Here is a 12,531-nt window from a genome sequence, read left to right on the forward strand (position 1 = left end):
TGGGCATGAGCATGGAATTTGAGAACTAGAAGGACCCTGGCTCTCGAATGCTTTACAAAAAAAGGAAACCAGGGACTAGAGGTGCTGAATGACGGCACTAAGACTGGAGTGTGACTGTCCTGCTCCCCTGTCTAGTTCTCTATCTTGTAGGTTTGTGCACACTGGGCAACTTAACGTTTGTGAGTCATACTGGTAGTAAAGCAGCCTGCCTTCATCATTCATAGCAGCCTTGTTCTGGCTGTGAACAATCCTGTGGTTGGTGGGATTGTTTCCAGTAGAGTGTTTTCTAAGAAACCTGAGCCTATTAGCTATTTCCTTTAGATTTGGCAGAAGCAGTGCAGATGATTCAGAAATGAGCTTGTTTAGAATTGTTGAGTATCTTGGGGCACTTGGGTCAGTCAGTTGGGCATTTTACTCTTCATTTCAGCTCAAGTCATGATGTCACAGTTTGTGAGGTCAGGACCCATGTCAGGCTCTGCACTGACAAGGCAGAGCCTGGTTGGGATTCTCTCTGGATTCTCTCTCTTCCCCTCCAACTCTCAAAATAAATAAATAAACATTAAAAAAAACTGTTCAGTGTTTTATATGTTTGTGTATATATACATATGTGCATTTTTGTGTGCATTACTTAATTCTCTTAGCCCCTCTGCATGGTTATCACTGTCCCTGCATTACTCATGGAGAAATGGAGAACTTAGTGGGGTCGAGTATTTTGCACAGGATTGCTAAGTGGTAAGGAGTAGAGCCAGGTTGTGAATTCAGGATGTCAGATTCCAAATCCAAAGCCCTTAGTTACCATGCTGGGCTGCTCCTCACAGGTGATAGCCTGGCAACATGATATTCGAATTCTCTTGTGATACCTGCGTCCACATATGTGTTCAGATTATCTTAAAATGAAAATTATCACTACATGGCAGAAGCACTATATAATTTCATGGTTTTTACAATCTCTAATAATTTACCATACCACACACATCTCAGGGTGAGTTCTTGCATAGATTCAGCCAATTTTTATTAAAGCTACATGATTTTATTTACATTTTCAAAACGTTCTTATGATTAATGTTAAAAAGAAATTTGAATCTCTTTAGTCTGTGTACATCTGACCAAAAGTCTTCTTCAAATGAAACTAATAGGAAATGAAGCCCCTCTTACAGGCCTACAGCTATGGTAAATTGAGTAATAACAGTGACATGAACAGGCCTCATCTTAGTTTAAGAATACCAGCTGTATTTAGGAGCAATTAGAGTAAGTAATAACTTTTCTTAGTGACATTCCTGTCAGTCCTGTTGTGCGTACTATTGGAACTGGTCGAGTTTAACACCATAAATACTCTCTTCTTCCTTTTCAACAGTGCATGACTCCCGATCAGCTGATGACATTGTGCACAGCCGGCATTCATAGTAGTAATACAGGGGTGAGAGTAAATGTTGTTAGTATTCTAGGAATCACTGGCAGCGTCCTTGCCAAAGAAGATGGAACACTGGAAACTCTTAAGGTAAAACAATATGCTTCTAATGTAAAATGTTAAATCATTAGAAACAGGGTAATTGTTGGTGTGGGATTTTTTTTTTTTTTTTTTTCTGGGAGAGGGGGAGGGAGGGAAGGAGGGAACATGAGTGAGCGAGGGATAGGCAAAGGGAGAGGGAGAGAGAATCCCAAGCAGGCTTCATGCCCAGTGCAGAGCCTGATGAGTGGCTCAATCTCATGACGGTAAGATCATGACCTGAGCCAAAGGCAAGAGTTGGACACTCAACCAACTAAGCCACTCAAGCACCCCAGTGTGGGATTTTTAAAAACTTCTGTGGACATCATGAGAAGAAATCCTATCAAGAATTTGCTTACTAAAGTACATTATTAAAATATGCCCTTTGAATTTGGCTTGATCTGCCTACATGAATTAGATAGGTACTTGAAAAGTTGAGTTGCATTTTGCCGTTTAACTTTATTCCAGAGATACTTTTTCAAAAATGAACTTGTCTGCAGTGAAAGACGAGTTCAGCATTGTCTCAGGTACCTCTGCTTTTGCTGTTACATAAAATATGAGCATGTTACATTCTCCTAGTGATGAAGGAACCGCTTGCCAGTTCTCTTAGCACGCCTGGCCAACGTGCATTCTGAACAGTACCACACAGTGCCCTCTGATGACACTTCGTAAATTTGAAGCAGCAAGCTTCAACATACTTGCTTCCAGCACTTCATCGAGGCACAGTCGCTCAGGAACTAATCTGCTCGAGACACAGCATCACTAGTAACTAAAAGGACAGTGATAGTAAAGTTACCCTTCATTGTGGTAATAATTGCTGAAGTATTAATTACTAATTCATGGGTAGTAAACCATTTGTTAGGAAGTACTTAAGTTGCTAACAACTTTACAACAATGACTCATTTTTTTTAATGTTTATTTATTTTGAGAGAGAGAGACAAAGCATGAATGGATGAGGAGCAGAGAGAAAGGGAGACACAGAATCCGAAGCAGTCTCCAGGTTCTGAGCTGTCAGCACAGAGCCTGACATGGGGCTTGGATTCACCAACCATGAGGTCATGACCTGAGCCGAAGTTGGACGTTCAACCAACTGAGCCACCCAGGCACCCGAACCATGACTCATTTTTAAGAACGTTATTTTGAAAAGATACCTGCACGTAACAAAACAGACAAGTAAAAAGAATATTAATGAAAAAACTCCTCTCCCTTTATAACTTTCCAAGCCCCCCCCCCCCCAGTTTAACTGTAGAGAGGCAGCCACTGTTACCCCTTTCTTCTGTGTTATTCTAGATATATAGACACATAAACGAGAGAGAATGTAGCTGTGTGGTTGTGTGTGCGTACGACCATGTGCATGTTTAATCACTTCCCGCCCCTTAACGCTGTAATTCCCAAGGTCCACTTGAGCGGAGCAACAAGTTTTTCTCAGGCATAACATGAGATTTTTTTGAATGTTTGTATTTAGTCACATTTCCAAGCATGAAGCAAAGCAGAGGGGCACCTGAGTGGCTTAATCGGTTAAGCGTCCGACTTCGGCTCAGGTCATGATCTCATGGTTCGTGGGTTCAAGCCCTACATCGGGCTCTGTGCTGACAGCTCGGAGCCTGGAGCCTGCTTCCGATTCTGTGTCTCTCCCTCTGTCTGCCCCTCCCCCACTCACACTCTGTCTCTCTCTCTCTCTCAAAAATAAACATTAAACATTTTTTAAAAAAATGTTTTAAAGCTCGGTATTAAAGGCATCATGGTATTTTGCCCCTGTTGGTTCAGTATGCATGTCTTAAAAATAGGGACAGTTTGTGGCATAACCACCATTATCACACCTTACACAGTCAGCAATCACGTCTCATACATGGTCCATATTCAGATGTTTTCAGTTTCAAAAACATTTATTTATGGATAGTTCGTTTAAACCAGGATTTAAGTCAAGTCTATGTGTTGTGTTTGGTTGTGGATCTTCTAAGCCTCTCTCAATCTGGAAACTTCTCCCTGGCAGTGCCTACCACTACCTGTTTGTTTGTTTGTTTCTTCCTTTCTTCCTTTCTTTTTGAGTAAGCTCTATGCCCATCGTGGGGCTTGAACTCAAAACCCCGAGATCACGAGTCACACACTGTACCAGCTGAGTCAGCCAAGCACCCCTACCACCACCTGTTTTTTTCCTCAATTCCTAGGGTTGTCTCATGGTTTCCAACCTTCTGGATTTGTCGGATTGCTTCCTTGTGTTGTTAAGCTTGTTCTTTTATTGTCTGTATTTTCTGTAAACTGGAGGTTAGATCTAAAGGCTAGGTTAGATTCAGATTCAGGCTAATCTTTTTAATAAGACTACTTCCTACGTGATACTGTGTGTTTCATATTTTATTATAGAATATTGAATCTAAACACTATTCTAGAGGTTGTCTGTATTACTTAAATTCAGATAAGGAAATTGGGGCCCAGAGTGGGTAATGAACTGTCCAAGAGTCAGGCTGTTATTTACGTCACAGCTGGAGCTTGGACTCACTATTCTTAGCATTTCCACTCTCCCACTGATAGTACCAGATGTGCACATCACCCTTAAGACATAAAGGATGACGGAGAACAGCCAAAACAAAGTAAGTTTACTTTTGAACAATTCTTCGCAGATTGGGAATGGCCTGTTCATTAGCCAGCTAATTGTCAAAGTATGGATGGGTGTTAAAGATCATTACAGGGAAGCACTTTTTTTTTTTTTTTTAACATATATTTATTTGCATCTTGACATGACAGGGAAAGGCTTTTTGAGGGAGATGGGAAAAATTTAATTTCCAAAGTCAATCTCTCATAGATCATTTATGGATTTTAATTTATTTTATTTAGGAATGTAAACTTAATTTAGTTTATATTATACATGGTGTATTTATAAATACATGTGAAGTCTTTAATTTTTAGTTTTTCAAAGTTTAAAAAAAATTTTTTTTAAGTGTATTTATTTTGAGAGAGACAGAGCATGAGCAGGGGAGGGGCAGAGAGAGAGAGAATCCCAAGCAGGCTCTGCACTGTCAGCACAGAGCCCAACACGGGGCTCAGACTCACAAAACCATGAGATCATGATTAGAGCTGAAATCAAGAGTTGGACGCTCAACTGACTGAGCCACCCAGGTGCCTCAGTTCTTTCAAAAAAATTTGTCTCTGGCATTTCTGAGTTTTAAAAGACCATGTGTGAATTGTTGCCACATTCAAAGTTAGTATGGATTTTGGAAACTGAGGTTAGAATATTGGACAATAACAGTGTGTTTTGTTGTCTCCAGACCATCGGGTGCTTTCTGCTTGAGGTTGCCACTAAAGATCCCTCCCTCGTGGTGGCAGGGGAAGCCTTGGATGCCCTCTTCGATGTTTTTGCAGATGGGAAAGAAGCTGAAAGGGCCTCAATTCAAATTAAACTGTTGTCTGCTCTGAAAGAATTCCAGCCAGTCTTCAAAACGAAGGTATGTAGCTGTTCTGTTTAGAAATGCTTAGGTCTCAGGGAGCCTGGGTGGCTCAGTCAGTTGGGCGTCTGACTTCAGTTCAGGTCATGATCTCACACTTTGTGAGTTCGAGCCCCACATCGGGCTCTGTGCTGACAGCTCAGAGCCTGGAGCCTGCTTCGGATTCTGCATCTCCCTCTGTCTCTGCCCCTCCCCTGCTCACGCTCTGTCACTCACTCTCTCTCTCTCTCTCTCTCTCTCTCTCAAAAATAAGTAAACATTAAAAAAATATTAAAAAAAAAAAAAAAAAAAGAAATGCTTAGGTCTCAACGTCCTACGAGAAGGGGGTGTGTGTAGTTCCCTTCATGCAATTGCAGTGATTCGCAGCACACTTCATCCTCAGAACTGAAGAATGCTTGTTGGCTGAGTCAGAGCTCCGTCCTTTCTGTTGAATCACTGTGATGTGGGCCGAAAAGGGGTAGACGAGGTCCCCCCCTTGCCACAACAGTTCAGTAGTGCTAACAGTACTCCTGTAGAAGCGCTGAAGTCTGTCACCTACAAAGCACTTTCGTATACATTGTAAACTTACTTTATATCATTAGAGGTAATTCATTACAGCTGGATTTCCACATTATGAGTATTTCCCTTTGATGCTCTGAAAAAAGGGCAAAGTCCAGACTGATCTCTGTTGGAGAATGTAGCTACCTTCATTGGCCCATTTATTTACTTATTAGTTTGCTTATGTTTATTTATTTATTTTGAGATAAAGACCGAGCACACGAGCAGGGGAAGGGCAGAGAGAGAGGGAGAGAGAGAATCCCAAGCAGGCTCTGCACTGTCAGCACAGAGCCCGACGCGGAGCTCGAACCCACAAACTGTGAGATCATGACTTGAGCCAGATGCTTAACTGACTGAGCCACCCAGGCTTCCCCTTTTTATTTATTTTTTGTTGCAATAGAAACATCAAAACTAACTTTCGGTTAAAAAGTAATTTTCAAATACTTGGTGGCTGGGGGAAAGCAACCAGTAATTTAAAAAAAATTTTTTTTAAGTTTTATTTGTGTGAGAGAGAGGGCAGGGAAGGGGCAGAGAGAGAGAATCCCAAGCATGCTCTGCGCTTACAATGAACTGTGAGATCATGACCTGAGCTGAAATGAAGAATTGGATGCTCAACCTACTGAGCCACCCAGGCGCCCTGCAACTAGGAATTTTAAAAACAGCCTTGAATCACATGTCTACAAGTTTAAGTTAACCATTCTCCACTTACCTAAGTCTCCATTTCTGGGAGAGCCCAGCTATCTCAGTCTGTGGAGCATGCAACTCTTGATCTCAGGGTTGTGGGTTCAAGCCCCATGTTGGGTATAGAGTTACTTAAAAATAAATAAATAATAATGATAATAAAAATAAATAAATACAAAATCTCCATTTCTGAATTATGTCATTTTGAGAAATAAAAATACTTGTATTTTTTGCTTTTAGATTTTAAATTAAACAGTTGCTTTAAAATCTTTGTCAAAAGAGGGGCGCCTGGGTGGCTCGGTTGGTTAAGCCTCTGACTTTGGCTCAGGTCATGATCTCACAGTCTGTGAGTTCAGGCCCCGCGTCAGGCTCTGTGCTGACAGCTCAGAGCCTGGAGCCTGTTTCAGATTCTGTGCCTCCCTCTCTCTCTGCCCCTCCCCTGTTCATGCTCTGTCTCTGTCTCAAAAATAAATAAACGTTAAAAAAAAAAAAATTTTTAAATCTTTGTCAAAAGAATAGAGGTTTTGGTGAAAAATTAGCTTACTTCTGTTGTTTTCCAGTATATTTCTTTTATCTAACAGGCTTCTAATGCAGATTTCAGTTCTCGAGGAGAGAACTCTGTGATAACTTTTTAGGAGAATATGACTGTATGTCTAATAATTTAATAACTGTGAAGTAACTGCTTGAGCTAAAGCCAACCTTATATGTCTAATACCTTAAATTTTCTGAAGTTCTTTTGAGGCATAAAATAGAATTTTCCAGAAGAAAAGAAAAACAGCAACACACACTGTGCACATTCTATGTCATAGTTACATCTGGAGTCAGTGTTGGTTTAAGAACATCAGTATTGGGGGGTGCCTGGGTGGCTCAGTCGGTTAAGTGACCAACTTCGGCTCAGGTCATGCTCTCACGGTTCGTTGGTTCAAGCCCCAGATGAACCAACAGCTCAGAGCCTGGAGCCTGTTTCAGATTCTGTGTCTCCCTCTCTCTGACCCTTCTCCGTTCATGCTCTGTCTCTCTCTGTCTCAAAAATAAATAAACATTAAAAAAAAAATTAAAAAAAAATAAGCATTAAAAAAAAAAGAACATCAGTATTGGTTTGTTTTTAACATTTTTATGTTTCAGCATCATGTATTTAAAAACGTAGTAATAGTGGCTAACATTTATTAAGATTCACCAGTTTGTAATTTAAGTTGAATGGTTTATCCCTAGTTGAGGCCTGTAGGTTTGTTTCCTGGGTTGTTGGGTTTTTTTTAATTGAGATACATTTGACCTATAGCTTTATATTAGTTTTAGGTGTTCAGCATAATGATTTGATACGTGTATATATAGGGAAATAATTACTACAATAAGTTTGGTTAACATCCATCACCACACACAATTGCAATTTTTTTTTCTTGTGATGAGAACTTTTAAGAACTTTTAAGCTTCTGCGCTCATAGTAACTTCCAAATGTATGATCAGAGCTGCTAACTACAGTCACCATGCTGAACATGACATCTCCATGACTTATTTATCTTGTAACTAGAAGTTTGTGCCTTTTGGCCCACTTTGCCCGTGTTTGTCTGTTTTTTAAGCAGTGAGGTTTTATTCTCCCCTGTTTTCTGCCTCATTGGTAACCACATTGAAGGATGTTTCTCCACATAAAGACGGATGTGAACTAGTGTTTCCCTCTTTGTTATCCAAACCGTAGACTAACATATTCCCAATCCAGTACTTTGTGTGTTTTCACGTAACACTGTCTCCTAGAGATATTTCCATACCAATATTAGTGGGTGTGTCCAATTGTTCTTAGAGGGTACGGGGCCTTGAAACTTCTGAAAGAGGAGTCTGCAAGGTAAGGAGAAAATATCCCCTGTTTCCCTGCAGCTGCAAGGAAAGCAGATGTGGTTGAGCCTTCAAACTACAGAAACCAGTGTGTAGGGAGGAGTTATGTAAACTATGAACCAGCAAAATAACCCCTAACCTCTGTTCCGATTGATTTTCCTACTTAATATGCATTGCTCTGGTAATGATGTTTAATTATTTTTCTTTTCTCAAAGGTATAAAGCCCTAGTGAAATTTCTTTGTTAGCCAGAAAGGCAGCCTGTAGTTTTTCATATGAAGCTCCTCTGTGAATGAAGCCACAATTGCATTAAAGACTGTTTGGTATATATTTAGCCCCGAGTTGCATTTAAACACTATATAAGGGGTGCCTGGGTGGCTCTGTTGGTTGAACATTTGACTCTTTTCAAGTATATATATATTTTAAGTTTATTTTGGGGGGGGGAGGGGCAGAGAGAGAGAAAGAGAATCCCAAGTAGGCTCACCACTCAGCACAGAGCCTGATGTGGGGCTTGAACTCCCAAATCATGAGGTCTTGACCTGAGCCAAAGTCAGATGCTTAACCCAGTGAGCCGCCCAGCCTCCCCTAAAGATATTTTCTTTATTTTTTTATTTTTATTTTGAGAGAGAGGGGGTGCGCCAGCATGGGGAGAGGCAGAGAGAGAAGAGAGACAGAGAATCCCAAGCAGGCTCTGTGCTGTCAGCTCAGAACCCAATGCAGCTTGGTATCAGGAACCAGGAGATCACGACCTGAGGCAAAATCAAGAATTGAATGCTCAGGGGCGCCTGAGTGGCTCCTTCAGTTAAGTGCATCTGACTTGAGTTTTGGCTCAGGTCACGATCTCACATGGGATCGTGGGATCGATCTCTGCATTGGGCTGTGTGCTGACAATGTAGACTCCACTTGGGATTCTCTGTTTACCTCTCTCTCTGCCCCTCTCCTGTGCATGTGCACGTGTTCTCTCTCTCTCTGTCTCTGTCTCTGTCTCTCTCTCTCTCAAGTAAACATTAAAAAAAGAACCCACTATACAATGCGTTTTACTAAAGAACTTCTCTAGAACGGTGCCTCTCAAAATTGCCCTGTGATCAGCAGCATCGTAATCACCTGGTGTTTTGTTACAAATGCAAATTTCCAGACCCAAGTCCAGACATGCTGAAAATCAGAAACTGTGGATGGGCCCACCCGTCTGTTTTTGTTTTTGTTTTTATGTATGTATGTATGTATTCGTAGAGAATGCGCCTGAGTTGGGGAGGAGCAGAAAGAATCCCAAGCAGACCCCAGTGTGGGGCTTGAACTCTTGAACCATGAGATTACGACCTGAGCCTAAGTCGAACGTTTAACCGACTGAGCCACCCAGGTGCCCTGTGTTTTTTTAACAAGCCTTCCAGATGATACTGTTGCATGCTAAAATTTCAGAACCACTGCTCTAGACTGGAGGCGAGGTCTAGTTCACATACCATAAACCTTATTCTTTGGAACTCTACAATTCAGTTGTTCTTGTAACTATTGTTTACAAGGTGCATAATCTTACCTTATCTTTATGGCTCACACACTATATTCTTTTACCTTGGAAAGTGAGACTCTTTCACCATATTCTAGCAGCTCTTTTTTTCTGAAAATAAATACACCCAAAATCAAATGCTATCTTATCTAAAGGAATTAGTAATATATATCAAATCACATATGATTTTTTGGCAGATACGAAAAGAAGGGAGAGGTAAATACAGTCCAGATCAGCTGTGTGTTCTCGACAATGTGAAGATGAATTTGAGAAGGTTTGTCACTTACCAAGAAACTGTTGAGAAAAGACTGACTACTTGAACTACTGAAAGACCAGTTCTTGCCCCAAGTGTTCAATGCTAAAAAGTACCGAAGGGTTTCCTTTGAGTGTATGTGTTTCTAAAAGTCATTTTTTAAATCCCCATATCCTGTACATTAATTTGAAGTTTGCAAAAACTTCAAAACCTGTCGGAAACTCTCTTTTGAGCTCTGGGATCTCTGTGGCATTTCTAGTTTCTGTAAGTGATGTTTCCTGCATGTTTTAATCACTGGAAACACGAAGAGGGGAAGAGTAGAAACACAAAGGAATCTCAGGTGGCTCTTCATCAGCAGCAAAGAAACTTTCAAACAATCATGTTTTCCTTGAATTTTGCAGGAAGAGAAAATCCAAAGCATTGCTTGGATGCTCTTTAAAGCAAGTATCATTTTATATGTGCTGCCAGAGTGAGCAAGCCAAGTATCATTTTATATTAGAGGAATCTTTAACTAAATATGAAGACAAGCTTTTAAAAAGGATTTTGGTATGAAGTAAAGCAATTACATTTACCTTTTCTGAGGAAGTGAGTGGATTGAGTTTGTATTCCAACTATTTAGTAGAATATACTAATGAATTAATGAGACCATTGTCATCCTCTACAAATGGAGCTGATCAGTTACTGCTGTGTAACATCACTCCTTGTTTAATTTGATATGGAATCAGAATTAGGAGAGAATATTTTTCAATAAATAACTTGGTAATTGAAAACTTTGTGTCTTACAAAGTCTTTTTTAAGATACCAGATAATCCTGTTCCTGGGTTGTTTGCTTGCTAATGGATATTGCTTTGACTGTATGTGAGACATTAAAAAGACTTACAGCAGGAATCCCCAGCATTACTCTTCAATGTCCTTGCATTAATAGGGTGACAGCTGGAGCAGGGGATGGGGGAGTTTCAGTGACATCATTGTCTGAGGGCGGCGGGGGGCGGGGGGGGCTCTGGACCAGCTCCATTGTCCATTCATTTGCCTGATCAGAAGAGTTGTTGATGAAGATTTGGAAATTTCCCCACAATTGATCTCAGTTGTCCTGTTAAAAGGCCCAGTACCTAGTGTAGGGCTTACCTTTCTCATCTAGGTAACATCTGTCACTTCACACACTTCAATTTTTTTCCTTGTGATGAGAACCTTTAAGATTTACTCTCTTAGTAACTTTCTAATACACAATACAGTATAGCTATTGTCACCGTCACATTACATCCCCATGACTTATAACCGAAAGTTTGTACTTTTTGTCTCCCTTCACCCATATTGCCATCCCTGCCCCCACCCCGCTCCACACACACACTTCAGGCAACCACCAATATGTTCTCTGTATCTATGAGCTCAGGTTTTTTTGTTGATCCCTCATATATGTGAGATCATACACTATTTAATTTTCTCTAACTTCATTTCACTTAGCATAATGTCCTCAAGGTCCATACATATTGTTGCAAATGACAGGATTGCTTTCCTTGTGGCTGAGTAGTGTTCCATTGTGTGTGTGTCGGGGGTGTATACACACACACACACACACACATGCACACACTTTTTCTTTATGCATTGATGGACACTTAGGTTGTTTCTATGTCTTGGCTATCATAAATTATGCTGCAGTGAACATGAGATGTACAGATATACTTTTGAGGTAGTGTTTTAGTTTCCTTTGGATATATACTCAGAAGCAGAATTGCTGGGTCATATGGTAGTTTGTTTTCAGTTTTTTGAGGAATGTCTGTACCTTTCCACAGTGGTTGCACCAAGTTACATTCCTACCAACAGTGCATACGGGTTTCCTTTTCTGCACATCCTCACCAACACTTGTTTTCTTTTGGATACTAGTCGTTCTCACAGGTGTGAAGTGGTATCTCATTGTGGTTTTGAGAGAAGGATTCTTTCAATGAAGAACAGCCTCAGACTTCTCTCTGCTTCAGATATTTACAGACTATAATTATTTTCAAGGAAAATAAAATGTCTAATTCTAGCACAGGCCCTAATACCTAGTAGGGTCTTGATGAATATTTGTTGAATGAATAAATGTTAGTGAGTTTCTGTTTTATTAAGCAACCTCTAAAGCAGTCGTCCCGTAGAATACTAGAAGGGGAGGTCTTACATAGAAAACATGCCATCCAGAAATTTCAGAGTCTAAGGCGTTGGTAGTTTGGCTTGTATCGTTACATTTAATTTTGCTATTTGAACAACAGGGAAAGGTGGGAAAAGATTAAATATACTTTGTGGCTCTGTTTACATAATAGCTCAGTAGAGCATGCAAAATTATTCACGGCACAGTATAATAGAAACTATCGTTTTCTCCTGTATGACTAGGGAAAAAAAATCTTTATTTTTATTTTTAATATTTGTTTCGAGAGAGAGAGAGCAGAGAGAGTGCACATGCACACACACACACAAGCAGGGGAGGGGAAAATAGAGAATCCCAAACAGGCCCCGTGCTGTTAGCGCAGAGTCCAACGTGGGGCTCCATCCCATGACTGAGATCACAACCTGAGCCAAAATCAAGACTCAGATGCTTAACTGACTGAGCCACCCAGCCACCTCAAACAGTCTACTTCAAAATATATTTATTTGTAAATCATCCAGAATAGTCCAGTAGAAATGAGCACTATTTTAAGTGTTGAAGTACAAACTCAGGTGAGATCTGTTGTTTTAGGAGATATTTTTAAGTGTTCAACCTACCATGGCATGTTTGCCCAAAGGAAATGAAAATCACTGCTTTACTTCTCATTTTTTTAACTTCGGGGGGGGGGGGGG

General features: G+C 40.5%; 1 protein-coding gene across 2 annotated transcripts in view; it reads left to right on the top strand.

Annotated features, from left to right (window-relative positions):
* Positions 1 to 12,531, top strand: part of HEATR3 (HEAT repeat containing 3) — a 61,816-nt gene that overhangs the window by 28,964 nt on the left and 20,321 nt on the right. The window contains exons 13-15 of one of the 2 annotated variants that reach the window (XM_049621701.1): positions 1,355 to 1,498; positions 4,750 to 4,926; positions 9,668 to 9,834. In XM_049621701.1, coding sequence (XP_049477658.1) covers positions 1,355 to 1,498; positions 4,750 to 4,926; positions 9,668 to 9,790 — 444 coding nt within the window. In that variant the 3' untranslated portion in view covers positions 9,791 to 9,834. Of the gene's footprint in view, positions 1 to 1,354; positions 1,499 to 4,749; positions 4,927 to 9,667; positions 9,835 to 12,531 lie in introns of those variants that run through there. The other variant, XM_049621700.1, reaches the window with a different exon arrangement.

This window comes from Panthera uncia (genome assembly GCF_023721935.1).
Source record: "Panthera uncia isolate 11264 chromosome E2 unlocalized genomic scaffold, Puncia_PCG_1.0 HiC_scaffold_19, whole genome shotgun sequence".
Classification (NCBI taxonomy): Eukaryota; Metazoa; Chordata; class Mammalia; order Carnivora; family Felidae; genus Panthera; species Panthera uncia.